Below are 18,862 nucleotides of genomic sequence, written 5' to 3'. Positions count from 1 at the left end.
GCGAATTGTCTGTGAATATATCATATTACTGCATGCCTGTGTAATCCTGGCGGGCATTTTAATTGGTAATTCCAGGTATCAATTTGCATAAACACAAACAAGACTTTAAGATTTATTTTTACTATTAAATTTGAGTGTTGAAGTCCAGTAACTTTTTAACAAAAGTTCATTTTATTAATATTACGCAGGGGTCAACAAACTGACTTCGTCATTATCTGCTGTGATTATTCCAGTGTAAGCAGACAAGACTACATTGTGGTTTGGTGACGTCATGCTGACAGCAGCGTTTTTAAAAATAGACTGACAAAAATAAAAGTAAACCAAGAGGCAATTTGGAATAAACGCTTTAAATCACTGTCCTGATTCATTTCTTAAACGGTAACTCAGTCATTTCTATAATATTTTGATTAATAATCTTTTTAATGGAAAATAAGTTGTCTTTACCGTATATACTGTTACTCAGGCAGTAACTTGAGGCAGCCATCAGACAGAGAACTGAAGCCATCTGCGGTGAAACGCACCCGCTCAAAAATAATTTAGCAACTTTTTGATAACTTGTCACAAACATCCAATGTGTTGCTATTGTTGCTGAAGAATGTGCAGCCAGTTGTGCTTTTGCAAAAACGATCATACCCTTGGAGTACTTTTCCTACTTTGCAGAGTTAAAAAGATGTGGTTGGCATCATATATCTGTCAATAAAAAGTAGGTTAGCTGATTTATTTCATTATTATAATATTATTATTATGAGTAATATATGTTTGCTACTGGCAAGCATTTGGATTTAATTTCCTGAAGAAACACTTTTTTGCTGCAGTTACAGCTATAAGAGTTGACCAGCTTTGTTTAGCTCAAACTTTTTAAGTTGATTTTATTTCTGGACTGTCGTCGTTTAAACCAGTCAAATCCAGCACTGACTGTATGTTCATGGTTGTTGTCCCGCTGGAAGGTGACCTTCAAGCAGAGAATGCAACGGTTTCAGGGTCATGAAAGTAATTATGAGATTTATCCAGATTCATCCTTTTCCTCCTGTTTCACAATCACACACTAGAATGTGTTGGTGTACCTCTTCAAATCCCCCCAAAATATGTGTAATAGTTCCAAAATGACTAAATGTAGAAAACCTCCAGGAGTTTGAGTTCTTTTGCAATATAGGTCAAACGAACTCCATATTTCAACTATTTATTGAAATAAATCATTTAAAAAGTAGAGAACCAGATTCATTAGCTGGTGGAAACACGATGGGAGCCCCGACAGACTGAAACTGTGGAGTTTGAGTCCATAGGGGCTTGCTAAGTCTCAGTCGCTCTCTCACACAAGCAGGCTACTAATCCACTACTGGAAATGTATATATCATGAGCCACACAGTGTAATTTTAGTCTCTTTGTTAAAGTGTGTCTAATTGATAGTGCAGCTTCTGTTGCTGTGTTTTCCCTCTACTCGTGAGCCTTAAAGCTAGAGAAGACGACAAGAATGTCAACAAAAACCTCCTGTTCTGTCAGAGCTCAACGTTCACAGAGCCTGTTGATGTTGTTTGCTACCACAGAAGGGTTCGCATTCACTTTAGCCTCTTTTGAAGTTGCTAATAACTGTCTTAACTGAATTGCTGTGAGCGACTAGAAGCATAAACAACACCATTAAATGATTACAGAAAGTTTAATATCCACATGTATCCACTGTTAAATGAGCACTTCTGCTTCTGCTTGTGTTTTCAGCTGTGAATAAGATCCTAATTTTACTGCAGGGCATTACTTCTAACTTTACAGTGTTATGAAATTGCAAAATCTCCTTGGTATATATGGTTAGTTAACGAATGAAACATTTTTGTAGCTCTCAACGTTCCTCGTGTTCAGCTGCGTTCAAAATAAAGCAGTCCAATGGCACTAACCAGCTCAATCACTGTTTTTGATTCAATATTTCTAAATTGCAAAAACATTACTTGTATGCGTAGCAAAGAAATAAAAAATAAACAGACCAACCAGCCATGAGAAATTGGATGGTTCTACCATACTTTGGTTGAAAAGATGATTAGGGAAAGAAAAGCCCATAAGGAAGGATCGGTATCAGATTTAGTGATAAGTTTGATAATTCTGCTAACTAGCCTGTCATGAATGGTCAGGCTAGTTAACGTAGCCACTGTTAAACGGTTTTCCTGTAGTGGTAAGATTTTTTTTCTCCAACATTAGCACATTTAGCAGCGACTACAAAAGGTTGATTGACAGCACTAAGACCTTCCTCCTGATTCTGATTGGTTGTTTTTGACCGGGGGCGATGCATTTCTGCAGACGCCAACATTAGCAATGGGAGGAAGTGGAGGAAATCGATCTTTTCACAGATTATCCTGTGTCACACTGTCATGACATAGTGACAGTCTACTAAAAAAACATATATTTTTAAATAAAAGTTACATACTGCAACTTTAAGGTGTCACTTCTTTTTATTGCACATCTTGGGTCATGGATGTGTTCGGAGACATCAAATTCTCTGAGATAGTCGTTTCGCCTTATGCCAAAGAAGAAATGTTCTTAAAATGTATCTTCCAACAAGCCGACCTCAAGCACAGCAGTGATCACGATTCCAGACCAGCAGCATTGTTGTTGTGGCGAGGCCGGCCTGATTTCCAGACCGTGATGATCCCAAAAGAAAACATGTGGACTGACACCAAAAGATGCAGCGTTTGCAGCAAAACCAAGAAACGGAGCAGAAATGTGGGATGTAGTCCAATCCGCCTGGGTTGGATGACCTGTTTGCTGCTGCTGCAGGTTGGTTGACCGTATGCATGCAATCGAAACACATCCCAACAACTGTAAACAAGAAAGTCATATAAAAACATGCATCTTATTATCATCATTATTTTTACCTCCTCCTCGTTTCTTTTCTCGGAGAAGCCAGTGAAACAATACCCTGCAGGCGTCACAAGATAAGTCGCTGACGCTCAGGAAGGTTTCCCTTCCTTTTATTTTTTTTCCAACCTCTTCCTTTGCAGGTCACTTCTGTGTGAAAAAGAGAGAGAGAAAAAAATCTGATTTAGTAGCATATGTTTCGCACACACTGCTAATATTCACAAAGGCGGCTTCTTGTTGTTCATTTCCCACATGGGATATGAAAATGTTCCCTGCGCTGCATAACCTCTGGCTATTAATTTCCTTTAGTGGTAAAAGTTAGACATTCGTCTTCGCATCGGAGACGATAAATTGTAAAAAGAAAATCTGTTGACAAATTCGCTGCAGTTCAGGAATCCGGTATCTGAACTAATCAACCTTGTGACCATAAATACGGACTTGGTGGGGACAAGCCGACAAACAGCTCAATCACACGCTTCCTGTTTTTGAGCACGTAGTTGGTGACCTCAGAAGGAGGAGCACAGGATGTTCTCTAAGTGGAAGATACACAGATTTCCTAGACAGCTTTTAACAGGGACAGGAGCAGATAAGTTGCATCTGTTCTATAACTGGACGAATAGTCCTGTTTTTTTTTTTCCTTTTTCCTGTAGCAACAACAACTAAAACATCTGATCCCCTTCTGTCACCAAGGTCAAGCATCTCTTTAATGCTTGTCACTGTGGCCTCAGACGCTCAGATGTTCCAGCTTCAGTCTCCCTGCAAGCAGTTTTTCAGGGTTAACGTCAAACAGACGCAACATAAACCTTCTGACATTAAACTAGACCAAACGTTTCCTGTTCTAGGTCAGACGTGATTAAATTATTTATATTTACTAAAAGGTGGAATGAGAAGTTGTAGATTTTATTTTCTTCTTAAGTTTAACTTCCTTTATATTTTTAGATATTTTCTTAGTAGAATTGGATTTTAGACTGAGGCACTTGGATCAATGGGTTTGGAAATCAGGGCTTTGTGGTGGCCGCGCTGAAACATCACTGCACTTTTCAAATCTTGAAATGTTTCTTTCATCGTTTCATGTGTTTTGTGAAGTGTACCAGATCCTCCTGCTGGGAAACACACCCCTCAGCATGATGCTGGCACCTCCATGCCCCATAGCTGAGACCATTTATTAGGATGAAAAATGTAAAGATAATCATTTTGGTCAAATGCTTTGATTTTTGTTCCATCAGACCATACTACATCTATAAAACTATAGCTCTTTGTGACAGCATGCTGGTTTTTTTATTTTTCTTCTTTTATTTTTCTGGAGTAATTGCTTCTTCCTCTCTGAGCGGCATTTCAGCCCCTGTATGAACAGAACCCTGTTTCACTGTTAAAAACGAGTCTCTTCAGACATCATCCTAACAAGACTATTTGGTTTTCTTCTAATGTTGCACAATTTGCACTGAAACGTTTTCATACCCAACGAAGAACCAGAACTGTCTACCCCCGTGATATTCTTCTTGGTATTTTTGTTTAGTTTATTACGATTAGGCCAAGATGTCATGCAAGGAAGCAGAATTCTGGAGGTGTTGCCTTTGGAAAACAAATCAAACCTATCTCCATTTAACTCAAATGATGTGAATGGACACAGCAAACATAGAAGTAAACTCCTGAATTTCCTTATTGTGGCTTTTAGCAAAGAGAAAAAGATGTAGGTAATCCTAACTGACCCAAAGCAGAACATTATTGCTTTGATTTAATGTCAGTAAGAAAAGGGTAAAAAAAAAAAAGTAATGTGACTTTTTAGACTGCGTGTGTGAATCTGTGATTTCAGCTGTATTTGTATGAGAACCGTCCCACTCACGTTATAGTGGAGTGTTTACAAAGGGAGTGGAGGTCCTCTGTGACAAAATCCCACAGTTTACAACAACATTCAACCCACCAAGGCAGTTTTGCCCACACCAGAGGACCTTTGATTGTGATAACCTCGCCCATGCCCCCCCATCCCCACGCACACACACGCACACCCACACACACACACACTTCCCCGTCTCCACCTCTCTGTAATGTCACTATCATGCCTTTGGTCACAAGATATCCCACTAATCACAGGAATGTTTCATAACACTGCGGTTTCAATAGGCAGGAGAATGAGAAGTGAGCCACTCACCCGGCAGCTTTCAGACGCGTCAAAAAGTTGCTCAATCCTTGTTTCATCACTCCGATGTCCTGACAGTAATTTATTTATCCCAGCTCGACTGTATTTGTTTTTGTTTTTGTTTTGTTTTTCCTTTTAAATTGCCCTAGTACGGTCAGCCCAAATGTCTTCCGCTTTCTCCCCCTCCCCAGACGTGCAGGCTTTAAAACCGCAGGGACAGATAAGATTTTGTCTGCAGGAACCAGATTTGACAGGATGTTTATTTGATGTTGCTTAGCATAAATTAGTGTCATTAAACCCTAGATCACTTGCCCTTCAAACAGTAGACCTTACAACATAGGAAAAAGAAAGACAATTTCCCCTAAATAGAGTAAAAAGAGAGAGAAAAAACCCAAAAACAAGCTGAATTACAACTTTTCCATTGAGTTTAATGAGGACTCAGTGTCTCCTTTTGCTTGGGAAATGTGTTTTTCTCCCACTTTGGGGTCATTCATTCACTTCTGTTGCACATTAGCCATTTATTACTTGCAAGTTACACATTATATAGCCTGGTTAATGAGGCTGGAGTGTGTAACCAGTAAGCAAGTGAAGGCTGATCAAAGGCACAGTCAAAGTTTATTTGTAAAGCCAGTTTAAAAGCAACCTCAGGTTGCGTGGGTATGCAAAAAAAAAAAGTGCGCTGGTAGGATTAAAAGCCATTGAGGAGAATTTGATTTTCAATCAATCAATCAATCAATCAAATTTTATTTGTATAGCACATTTCAGCAGCAAGGCATTTCAAAGTGCTTTACATAATTAAAATAAAAACAGAAATAAACAGTGAGAAAGAGAAAGAGATAAAAAAAAATAAAAAAAAACATTACATCATTAAAACGTCGAAAAGAAAGGAAAAGAAATTAAAAACATTAAAGACATAAAAACATGGAAGACATCAAAACCCGCACTCTATAGCAGTGATTTGAAACAATCATAGGTCTGGGCAAATGGGACGCAAAGAGAAAGGTCGATTTGGAGCAGGAGTCTATATGGAAAGCCTAAAAAAAATCATCTCCAGACCAGACGGGAGTGACTCAGTTTATTGAAGTGAAAATTTTCACAATCCAGACTGGGGATCTTCCTGTCTACTGTACAGTAAGCCAAACGTCCATCCTCCATTGAGAAATTATGTAACTTCTCTCATTTGAGTGGATTGGAGATTGGACTCCAGATTCCCAGAACCGTATTGCCTTGTAAAAGTATTTATTTTTATACCTCATAAATTTTTGCACATATTACAAGCACTATTGTTTTTTTAGGTATTTTATTGGGATTTGATGTGACAAACGAACACAACATAGTACGAAAACAGTATATGAAGTGGGTCTTTTTTCCCCGTTTCAAACTAAAGTCTGAAAAGTGCGGCATGCTTTTTTTTCAGCCATTTTTGCTTCGATAAAGCTAAATAAAATTGAGTGCGATTGAGTAACATAATTATTAGTCCACTTGTGTGCAATCTAGTTCTCCTCCCACGTTGTTCAGTGAGTTGATTGTAGAAATCTAAAATGATAAAATGTTCTAATAATATAAGACAGGGGGCTGCACAGTGGCGCAGTAGGTAGAGCTGTTGCCTTGCAGCAAGAAGGTTCTGGGTTCAATTCCCAGCCCCGGTCTTTCTGCATGGAGTTTGCATGTTCTCCCTGTGCATGGTGGGTTTTCTCCAGGTACTCCGGTTTCCTCCCATAGTCCAAAAACATGACTGTCAGGTTAATTGGCCTCTGTGTGTGTGTGCATGGTTGTTTGTCCTGTGTGTCTCTGTGTTGCCGATACCCATGATCACAGCTCAAGAACAGCAATTGATGTAGATACACATTTAAAAACTGTGGGAGGGTGAAATTTTATATAACTCGATTTGTTAGCAATATGGACTAAAAACATCCAGTGGCTTTAATTAAAATGCAGACCTGGCCGTTTCATAAACTTGACTACAATAAAGCGAGAGTGAGTAAAATTCTGTTCTTGTTGGTGAAAAGACACAAAACAATCTAGAAAAAATGGTCAACTTGAAGGTTTTGCCATATATAGTTCTGGTTTTTTTTCTGTGAAATCTATAGTTTACGTGTGGCTTGTCTACAGAAATCTGACTGCTTTGCTTATTTCATGAAAATATTGTGTGTTTAGTTTGTTGTTTATTTGTCAGGTAAAAATTACATGAATAAAATAGTTTTTGCTATTATTATTAAATAAGAAAAACACTAAAAGTTCTGTGGCCCCCAGAGTACTTTCAACTTGACATTTTTGAAAAGTTTGGACATTTCTGATCTAAAACATATGTAACCACTGATACTTTCTAAGTCCCATGAGGGGAGATGTGAAAGAACAAAACTCTTGGGAGGTTTTCATTTAGGGACATGAGACAGAAATAGTTTCTTTATGGAATAAAGTGGCGTGGAAGACTAAAGTGGAAAGAAAAATTATACAAGATTTTCCTTTTGTTACGCTTCAAAATCTGAAAAGTGTGCCAAGAATTTGCATGTGTTACTTTGTAATAGATTTTTGTAGCATGTCTTTTTAAGGTATGTCTCTGTCTGCTGTTTAAGACAGATTATTTTCTAAATAGTTCAAACTCTGACCGGCGTCCCTGACCCTGTGGAATAAAATCATTCCCATAGCATGATGCTGCCACCACTTTTCACCATAGTGTCATTAGAGTGTTTTGCATTGTTAGTTATTCAGCAAACATGGAACATGACCGGAACGCCTCCTTCTCAGTGTTTCCTGTGTTCTCTATAGGGCTAACATGCCATCAAAGTACTAAAGTACATGAAGATAAAGTTAATGCAGCAACTGTTAGTCAATACATTATAACATATTAAGCACACTCTGTAGATAATTATAAAAAGCACATTTTACTCACTTTTGTTGGCCAACAACACACAGTCTCAAATAAATATAATGTGGTTAGTTTGTAGAAAATGTGAAGGGATGCCAATACTTTTGCAAGGTCGCCTGTTATAAAACCCCGGGACGTTTGCTTTTACACCTGTTGTTTTTCTACCTAGACGTATTCGCAGAGGGTGTCAAGAAGCAACTGACTTGCATAACCCCATTGTTTGGTCTGGGGTTTGAAGGTTAAAAAAACAAAACAAAACAAAAAAACTGTTCTTCAAGGTTGCTGGTGAAGATTTAGAAGTCGTTAAATAAGTCCAGTTTGCATATCTGAGACAGCAAAGGGCTTAACTACCAGTGGAACGTGTTTAGCATTAAGAACCTGAACAATTACCTGCTTAATTATTATCCCAGGGATGAGACGGCATTCTGATTGGCTGCTTGGCCAGTGACGTCAACAGCTGTTCTCGAGGCAGAGAAAAAAAAATCACATTCGCTCTCAGACCGTGTGTCTCCCTGCTCAGGAAAAAACGCTGGAAAGTTCAGTCTCTAACTCAGTGAACCTATGAAAGAAACCGGATGACGGATAGATTTTAAGTTGGACTCGCGTGTCCGTGTTTGTTTTTTCACTTTAAGTGTGTGTTTTTTTAGACGTTTTCAGACTGGTGCTTCGGAACGCGAACTGCTTTGGGATTGACGCTCATCTCGAAGTTCCCAAGATGAACTTCGGTCCGGTGGTCGGAAAACTTTTTGTAAGTAGACGCGACCGTAACCTTCTGTGATATGTTTTAGTGTAATTTAAAACTTTCACATGCGTCTTCCTTGGGTGTTTTTTTATTTTATTCTTTCCCTACCACACTGACGCACGTTTAGCATTTGTTTTAAAACCTAGAGTCCGTATAATGTTTTAGTAACTCATGTCTCTGAAAAGTGTGTTATACCAAATCTAGCTTCGGTAAATAAAAGAAAAATCACAGTGGTGTTAAAAAAAAAAGACTCTTTCGGAAGCTGAAATCACATCCAGGCCTGTGAACTTGTGAGGAGATAAAACAAGCCCCTTCATTGTCCCACATGAGCTCGTACACAGGAAGCAACACTGTGTTTGTTGTTGCTGTGGATTAACGTGTTTATTTCTGTAGATATTTAATCATTTTCCTTTCCCTGCCTCTTGCTTCTGGCTCCATTCCTCTGGACAGTACATGTGCTGCATCATTCACCCTCCCTCAGTCCAACATTTGCAACCTACCATCTGTGTTGGAGATCATGTGGTCAGATTGTACAGCCATGCCCCATATGATGGCCCTGAGCAGAGCCGGTCCTAGACTGTATGGGGTCCAAAAAGCTCTGCTTGACTTGAGTGTAAATGTTCAGTTTAGAATATATATATATATTTTTTTTAATTAAACATCCTACCTGTTAATTCTCTAAGTCGATAATTAGTGTGTTGTGACAGCAAAACTGTAGCTCTTTTTTTATGTCTTGTCTTAAAAATAACCAGTCTTTCAAAAAAAAACATAGTGATTTATGTGAATGCTCTTTTATAAACATTTAGCATTGACTTGTTTGCACTGGGCCATTATTTGTAAAGAAGCTAATGATTATTTTCCCAAGGAGTGGAGGCGGTGCGCCACCAATGATCTTCCTGTGTAAACACATGCTGAGATTGGAACATTAAAAAACTAAATCCAGACAGACTAAATGTCCAATATAAAATTTTTAGACATAAAAAAATAAAAACATCTATAGCTGTACATAACTATAAGCTTTATACAGTTTTTATACTGTTTTACATTATATCAGGCAATTATTTTGAGTCAAAACACTTATTCTAAGTATGTGTATCATAGTGTCAGATCATTGCTGGCAACCTCACTTTCTACACACATTTCCCAATAATCAATCATGTAACTTTATGTAACTAAGTGTCCGGTATAAAAGTTATTATTATATATTACCCCAGCAACAACCTAATCTGAATTTATACGAAATAATAATGCAAAATATTACCTCCTACAAATTAAGGTATAAACTACTTTTAACCAAACTTTGAGAATGTTTAACCATCCAGCAAGTGCTTCTGTTTTTAAAAAGTTTGAACTTGCAGGCATTTAGTTTGATAAATTATTGGTTATTCAGCAATTAAACATATTTGTTAAATATAAAACTGCAGTGTTTGACGTACAATGCAGACTCAGTAGAGTTTGGCAGGATGGGTTAAGAATAATCGATTAACAAGGATCATCAAAAAGTAGCTTTTAATTTCTGAATTTAAGACAGTTTTAAGTCTATTTTTAAAGCTGAATGAAGTTGGCCTCACTCTTAATTGTATTTTGTTTTAGTGAACTGCTGCTCACCTTCTCGCAGGAGGATGATGGAGCACATCAGCTCAGAAAATAGACTTTAAATACTGTTGCTAGTTTATAAATCACGTAATGACTTAGCACCACAATACATTAAAGATCTGCTGTTGTATCAACCATCCAGCTTCTGGTTCTGGTTCTGCTCTGCAACTCCAGAACCAGAACCAAACATGGAGAAGCAGCAATCAGCTTCTATGCACCATAGATCTGGAACAAACTTCCAGAAACCTGCAAAACTGCTGAAACACTGAGTTCCTTTAAATCGACCTGTTCAGAGTTGCCTTTGATTTATAATAACCAGAATGTGTATTTGCTTGACGATTTTGAAGATGACATTTCGTAAGATGTAATGGGTATTGCTTGTTTTATAATGGGTGACTTCATTGATTTTATGGCGTAAAGCACTTTGAACTGCCTTGTTGTTGAACCGTTCTAAAAATAAACCTGGTTTGATATTTATAGGTCTCTATTGTGAGATTCCCTGCTGACCTGGGTCCCCTAACTGCTCTGACCTTAGGGTCCACTAATAACTTCTCTTAATAAATGGCTGACTGTGGCGCTCTCCTGGACTCATTCAAGCTTTAACTCAGGTTGTGTGCAGAGGGCGAGAAGCATATTTTTTTATGAGTATGACTGGGGTTGTGATCAGTTAATCCCTCCCCCTGTCTCACCCCACCGTCACACAAGAAGCCCAAAATTCACCCTGCCAGTTTGTCAATTAAAAGACAGAAAGCCTCTCAGCAGTTTTTCCAGGAAGGTTTATCCCTCTCAGACCTTACACAGAGCCAGCCTTTCATTTCTACACTGTTGGTTTTTCCACCAAAGCCTGACATTTTATTTATTTATTTTTTAAGCTTTGCAAGTTCACCGTGAGGTCTTAATGGGCATAATGTGAATTTGACGTTGATTCGGTGCAACAAAAGACACCTCTGCTTAAGAAACACATGTTTGTCTCTTATAAAAGAAAGATGGGAGTCTCAAAGGCAGATAGGGGCAGCTACGTCTCGGCTGGCCTTGCTGTGTGGTTGATAAGGGCAACAATCGCTTTAATTAAAACCGCTTTTTAGTCGCAGATTCCTTCCGTTTAAATGCGCTTTAAAGACATCCCGTCCGCCGATGAGACTGTAACTCTGTTATTCTCTTCCTCTGTTGTCCGATTCGTGTTTAAAGTCATGCAGTGTTCCATTACTGAAATCAGATTTACTTCTCAGGGTGGCAAAGTCAATGTTTATCTCTGCTGTAAACCACAGCACATTCTGGAGGCCTTGCCAGCAGCAGACCTTGTTGCTAAGGGACTGTGAGGAAACTTCCACCCAACCCCACCCCCCTCCTCCACCACTCTCTTATCCCCCCCCTTTCCCACCTCCCCACTCCCACCCCCCATCCAAATTACCAGAGTGTACGTGCTTGGCCATCCAGTAAACTTCCCGTCCTGAGTACACAGATAGGCTGATATTAGTGGCATCAATTTACTTCTTAGAATTGTCATGCCCATGCAAATGTATACGAGATTGTTATCTGCGATTGCTTTCTGCGTTTGGGTGTTGGTTCACACAGGAAATGGTCCCCTCAGTCACTGGGGACGACGCAGACAGACATCTGGGACACACAGAGGCCAAGCTGTAGAGCCACAGGCCAAAAAAAAGAGAGAGAGTGAAAGAAAACGGGCCGCTCTACTGCTCATAATGCTGCTCCGCTGCAGCATGTGTCCATGAGAATAGCTGGAATCATGCTCGTGGCTAAGAGGAGTTACTCGGGAACCGGGTGATGCAATGCAGGGGCAACCCGCCCACTACCAGGTGCTCCAGCTCCTTTTGTGTCGTAGCAGCCGTGGTCAGAGGTGTTTGTGATTCTGAATAAACCTGTTGTTGTCACTGTTGTTGAGGTGAATCATTCCTGGTGATATCAAAGGTGCGATGACTCACTAAGGGAGTGCCACCTGTTCAGAGGATGAACAACATGAAGCATACTGACGGAGGCAAGTCATTCCCTAAACCCACCTGAGTTCTGGAGATAAGTGGGAATAGCTTACTGCCAAACAGTCTGACCTCATCGGGCTTCGTCCTGATACGTCGTTGTACCAATAAGTAACCCGTTGTGAATTAGACGCAGTCTGCTCTTAAATGCAACAAGCTGCTGCGCTGCTAAGTGTTTGGACTTTGAGCTTTCCCTGTCCTCTTTGGGACACCAGGTGTCATGGGGTCAGCGGGGTCCTTGGTGCAAACTTTAGATTGTCCAGGTCGGCACGTTCTTTGAAGCTCTGTTGTAGAGATAACAATGACTTCTGAGGGAGGCATTTTTGTGTGTGTGTGTATATGTGTGTTTTTTTTTGGGGGGGGGGGGCTGGATTTTCTGTACAGGAGAATCTAGGTGTGGTTTATGATTACACATTCATTAGCTTTATTTTCTCGACATTATTTTCATGTAGAAAGTGAAAATGCATCACTGGACTTCCTTTTTAAATGTCACCAAAACAAATGGTATTGACACTGAAGGTGTAAATTAGTCATTATCACTCAGTTGTTTTGCGAATTTCTGTGGGCGAATCTCTGGTCAGTAAGTTTCCGATGGGAAACTGACAGAGTAAATGCATCATTCATAAACAGATGGACAGTGGTTTTCAAAATAATTTTATGATATTCTGACATGCATTTTTGTGTCGCCCTCCCATGCTGATATGCCTGAATAAACTGGAAAAATTCAGTGCAGAAAATGATGGTTGCCTAACATTTTGACTCATGTCAGGTCATGGCATGACTCATCCGATTTGAATACAAACCAGTGCTACTTTTTTTTTTTATCTTTGTAAAATATTTGTATATTATAATTTTGTTTTCTATGCACTTCACAGATGCACACTAATCTGCATGGATCTACCACATTTAAGTAAATTAAAGTTTGTGGTCATAATGTGATATTGATGTTCTTTCTCGGCTCTGTAGCCAAATGAATATGGATTATATTCTTAATTCTCCGGACTGTTAGATTATATTTGTCCTGAGACTTTACCTAGAAGGCAACAAAAAAAAGGCTATTCAATGACTTAAAAGCATCTACTTTTTTAAAGATAGATAATAATTGAATTGCAGATAATTTTCTTTGTGAAACTATCAGGAATTATATTAGGTCACATTTTTGTGATCAGACATTGATAAAGCATTTTCAGGATATGAAACCTTTGGTATTTCAGTAAGACTCCATATTCGCTGACTGGATACTCCCAGTGGGCTTTAGGCATTGGCTGCTGTGAGATTCTCCTGCTAAGATATTGTGTGGCTTAAAAACTGTGGTACTAATAGAGCGCTTTGATGAGAATAATATGCACCAATCCTTCAATTTTATACAATAAATGTCAGTGTTTTTTTTTTTTTTTGTTCACTGGAAATATTTCCAAAGAGCAAAATTGGTGTTGAAGTTGCCTGTTTATGAAACTGTAGTGTTTTAGCCACTGCAGGTCCCGTATCCACGGTTACCTGGTTATGCGGAGAGTAGTTGAGTCAGCTCTCCTCTCCACACATACGGTGAAAAAACTTTCTGAAACACGGACATTTTCCCCAAGAAATAAATAAATGTCTTGAAGCTTAGCGCAAGGTTCTGGGCTTGCGAGTTTTCTGAAAAGGGACAAAACTTTTCTGTCCGTTTTATCAGCACACGCTTCCCTGGAGGCAAGGATACGGCGACTACTCAGAAACCTAGACGAGAAGCTAGCTAGCTGCAGACAGTCACGCCTGTTAACTCTTACACACTTAAATAAACTGGTGTGAAACAAACCCTACACAATGCAAACAATACTTGAGGGTGCATAAAAGCAACATCTAAAAACTGATGGTCATTACTTCAGTATAGATTCCTGTGACAGACGGAAGAAAAAAAAATGAACAATTGTCCTAATCCATTATAAAAATGTGCAGAAACTTCTTATATATACTATATATATATATATATATATATATATATTTTTTTTTTTTTTTTTTTTTAAGTATTTTGTCGCTGAGTTCAGCTCTAAAACATTTTTAAAAGGGAGATTTTCTTTAATGTTAAAAAACGAGGAGATTCTTTGTTATGCACATTATGTCTGAGTTCCCCCCAGTGTGAGGGGGGAAACTCTTTTTAACACCTTCTAAAAACCAATGTTCTTTTCAACCACGGCAGTCTGTTTCATTTGTAATACAGAATAACAGGAAACGTTGACCTCCAGCTATTGACATGTTAATTTTTTTTTTTCATTTACCCCATAATTACATACTTTTGGGGTTAAAAAATGTGGTTAAAATGGATTTCAGGAGGGGAAAAAGTGGATTTTGGAAAAAAGATAAAAAGACGTCATTTCTGGAACTTCATACAACGTTGATACTGGTACAGATTCAGGGAACCCTTTTTTAGACAGGTTGTTGTTTTCTTATCAGTTCCTCCAGCGTAAGAGTAAAATGGTATCTGACTGGTCCAAACTATTTCACCGTAGGGAGATTATATGGATTGATAAACATTTCTCTATGTTGCACTCCCTTGCGGTTGAACTGAGTGTTATCAGCCATCTTTCACAGGTCTTCTAACACCTTGTTTTTCTGAATTTCATTTTCTCTGCACATTGAGAAAACAGGAAACTGAAAATCTGATCACACTTTCCGAAAACTTTCTCAGGACAAAACATAAAGGTGGTTACAAAGTGACGCATAACATAGACGAATCCATTTTCATCAGACTCGGGGATGAACTACCTTGTCAGTGACTGACTACATCTAGTACCGGCTCTGCAATGCACTGACGTACAGGCACCAGGAAATATGACTTAACATTAAGCCACGGTGGTGAAAGGTTTGCATCAGTGCCAAATTCTTTCTCTTCCTGCTCTCCTGGATGAACAGACTTGCTCTCATAAAAGTCTCCAGTCCCAGAACAGGCTCAATCTTTGTCCACAGAATGGACATCTGTTTACAGAGATGTAAATCTGGCAGGGATTCCTGTTATTGATGGCCTCTAAAGACCTCTACCAGACACATACTCTGCATTTTTGCTGTGATGTGTTTATAGAGACTGTTACAAACTGCCTGCACTTTCCTCTCCCCTCTTTACGCCACACACAAAGGTGAGCTTTAATGGAACAAATTCAATTGTCTCTGGGGTGCAGTCGTTGGATCTTGGCTCATTCTTTCCCAGGTTAGTCATCTCTTCCTGCTCCTCTTCGTCCCTCGCCTCTCTCCTGGATTAATCTCGTGAGTGGGAGCTTGGCGTCTCTGTGACAGGTCTAATAGGAATTTGAAAAGGGGCTAACTCAATAGCCCCATTGCACACAAATTCAATTTAATGTTCAAATTCAGAGTCCTGGCTTAGCCTTAAGTCGCACTCTGCATGACTCACGGTGATGGTGTTTACATGTACGAGCAGTTCGCTTTTTGAAACCACAGAGACCACCTTCACATCTCTAAACAGTCTGGAAATGTGTCACACAACACCTGTTGACAATTCTTGAACTTTTCATACTTCCAGCAGTCACATTCTGCTGTCAACTACTGTCACACCAGTAATTTCACCAACGTTGCGGTCGACAAGGTAACTGAGGAAATTCATTACCATAGCCGTCATCAGTTTGTTTGCGAGTTTTCTTCTTTTTTTTACTTTACTGCGGCGGTGAATGCGGCCCCAATCTGCATGTGTGGCGCACCGTCACGCTCGTCTAATCAGTGGAGCATACCTCCAGAGGAAACTGAAGAATTTCAGTCGTGGAGCGGGGCTGCAGCTTCCCCGAGTTAAAAATATCCAGCCTGGCGGATATGCTGCTGGTCTGATCGGGTGCTGGGCCCGCTCTGAGGGAACAGTTTGGAGCTGAACCCTGCATGAAGCCTCTGTATTGTCTCAAGCTTCCTGTACTCCCTGAGAGGAGGGGGCCGCCGCATTTCACACGCTCCCACTCATACACTACAACCATGCGCGCTAACGGGCGTGCGCGCGGCCCTGCGTGTGCGTCAGTGCGGTTTTCAAACTGTTAGCGCTGTCTTGTTTTCTCCACTGCTGAAAACTTGACATGGGAGTCGTTCCCCTTGTTCTCCATCATTCAGCTTTATAAAGATGAATGCATCCCAGCTTGGCTGAACTTTAGATGTATTCCCGCCGATGAATCAAGAGTCAAGAGTTAGCTCTCTTGACAGCAGCCGGGTTGTACTTGTCTTTGTCATCTCACACAAAATGTCAGCGTCATTTATCACTGAAGGAAAGCCGCGCACAGTCACCTCCTCCCTTCTCCAGAGAGAGACGGGATTTATCTGTAAAGCAGGGCGAGCGTTCACTGTCCAGTCAGGGTTAGCCTTGAGGGACTTGAACTGTGCAATATTAAACAGTGTCAGCAGGATCTGTTCAACACATTTGTAAACAAAACCCTAATTACAGAAAATTCCTATGCAGTTTGGAATCTGTTTTAATTTTTTTTTCTTTTTGTTCTTCCAAGTTTGGATTAGTCTAGAAAGATATTTATGTTTCTACTTTTTTTTTGTTGCCTGATTTGCATATTTTGCTCATCATATTGCCTGAAATTTTCGTTCATTTATTTATTTATCAACCAACCAGCTAAGTAGCTAGCCATACATCCATCCTCCCAGCATCCTTCCTTCCTTCCTTGCTGTCCTTTGTTTTCACAGGGTCAGACGCAACGCCTGAAAATTGTAGAAACACTTGTGGCAAATTCACTGTGAACTTATTATATTAAAAGATGTGTACAAGTACAAAAAACTGAGATTTAGGAAAAGCATAGACTCTTGATAGTTGTAATTTGGAGGAACCCTGATGAGTTTTGTGTTCCAACTTAAGAACACAAAACTCATTTTTGTGTTCTTAACTCAGAATTATGATAGGTTTATGTAATGCAGAACAGCACAATAGCTTTGAATAAGTCAAGCTGAATACTTCAAACTCTTGACCCATGCTCTTCTTTGGTGATTAACTTTCTTGTCACAAGGAAAAAAATCATACTGAGAATTTTTTGACTGATCACAAGAGCACAGTTGACCATAAAAGTCATTACTATATGAAATAAAATTTCTGTTGTGTTGAATTTAGTTGCTCAAAAATCAAGATCAAAAATTTGTATAATTTTTGTTAGGTTTAATAGATGAATGCTCCGAGTAGCTCTGACTTTTTGTGATGAGAAAAAAATTGTTGTCACAACAGTTTAGAGTTGGTTAATTGTTCTGATAACAATAAAAGTGGTCTTTTTGGCAATAGAATTTACAATAATGCATGTAATTATAATCACAACCACGAAAACAGAAAATATTAACTTGAAAAACAACAAAAATTCAGATTATTAAAGAGAGACTAGGTACATAAAGTAGTACAATTGTAGTGCTAAACGCCAGTTAACTGCATTAAAACATCTTCAATAAAAATATATGTATTTTTTTTTTTTTTTTTTAAGTTTTGCTCTTGTGTAACTGGGTCGGAAAAGGGAAAAACAATTCGACCAATGCTTTTGGTTTTTAGGGTATGTAAAAACGTCTTCATTGTGACGAGTACATACAATTCAATTATGATTAAATGGATCAATAATTGGAAACCACTATTTTCTGCAGAACCTTTGTAAAAACACAGCCTGTGAACCGGGAAGCAGTTACAGTAATTGTGAAAACAGAAAAATGAGGTTATCTTGATACACCTTTTGGTAATGGAACCACCTCCAGCCTGAAACTTAGAGTAAAACCTGTACTGATTTATACTGAAACTGATTTTGATTTGTGTCACACTTTCAGAACTAATATGTGGTCTAAAGAAAAGGCTTAATAGAAATCGCGTTAAAACCAACACGTGACACGGTTTACTAACTTCTTTTTATTGTTGTGGATTTGGTCTGTACCTGACGGTGAGTCAGGCTCGGTGATGCGGCAGCTGTAATTCGCTCTCTCTTTCCTTGTGGTTGTCGGAGGCCGCTGTGATAAAATGTTGAGTTTTTCTAAGGTCACTGGGGGGAGGCGTGCATATCTGACATTTGAACTGGAATAAACCTTTCATTTTTCAGTGACTTGTGTACTTTTTTCTTTTTTTTACAACATTCATGCTGCAGCGAAGCTTCATGCTCCTTCCTCAACCCTGTCATGTGCTGGAGTGCTTAAACATCTTCAGGGTGAAAGAGCTGTTGTCCCCAAAGCACCATGGAAATACAGGAGGCATGGATAGCTGAGAGTTGGCTCATGCAGTTGTTTTCTCAGAGCCTGTGGAGGCCGATGATCTATAATCTGATAAACTGCTTTCACTGGTGTTTAATCGGCAAATCATTGCACTGTTGAGGTTGCTCCCCACACTTTGATTGGACTAATTGATTTTTTGGTGGGGATTGTCCTTTCTCTTACTTTGTAAGTAAGATGAGAAAGGCAATCAAAGTCGTGGAAAAGTGTGAGTTTATGGATTTAAAGTTACACAACTGTTGCTTTGGTCATTGATAACAGAAAACGATTTGCTAATTGGAGCAGCATGATGTGGAGAGTCAGGTCCCCCCTCCGGACATCGGAATACAATGAGGTGCAGCGTCTCATTGCTTAGTTGTTGGTTTGGATTGAAATCATCCGTCTGATTTGAAATGAATAATGCAGCTTAGTTTCCTCCATGTATCCGCATTGTCATTTCTCTGCATTTTCCTTTCCTCTCCGCCCCGACATTATTCCCTCAGGGATTG

At 39.3% G+C, this 18,862-nt stretch overlaps 1 protein-coding gene and 1 long non-coding RNA gene across 2 annotated transcripts in view; one reads left to right on the top strand and one right to left on the bottom strand.

Moving 5' to 3' along the window:
- Positions 1-2,050: 2,050 nt before the first annotated feature.
- Positions 2,051-6,282, bottom strand: LOC145554082 (uncharacterized). Its single transcript, XR_014090113.1, has 2 exons — positions 4,991-6,282; positions 2,051-2,991 (listed from the first exon to the last, which is right to left on the bottom strand). It is a non-coding gene; the product is annotated as an uncharacterized LOC145554082 (long non-coding RNA).
- A 1,929-nt stretch (positions 6,283-8,211) lies between these two features.
- tnfrsfa (tumor necrosis factor receptor superfamily, member a) overlaps positions 8,212-18,862 on the top strand; it is a 29,682-nt gene continuing 19,031 nt past the window's right edge. The window contains exon 1 of the mRNA XM_008423498.3: positions 8,212-8,595. Within this exon, the coding sequence (XP_008421720.1) occupies positions 8,563-8,595 (33 nt within the window). The 5' untranslated portion in view covers positions 8,212-8,562. The remainder of the gene's footprint in view (positions 8,596-18,862) is intronic.

Source organism: Poecilia reticulata, chromosome 12 (assembly GCF_904066995.2).
Source record: "Poecilia reticulata chromosome 12, P_reticulata-male-v2, whole genome shotgun sequence".
NCBI classification, from domain to species: Eukaryota; Metazoa; Chordata; class Actinopteri; order Cyprinodontiformes; family Poeciliidae; genus Poecilia; species Poecilia reticulata.
Note: the sequence above shows the minus strand (reverse complement) of the source record. Positions and strands in the feature narration are given on the sequence as shown.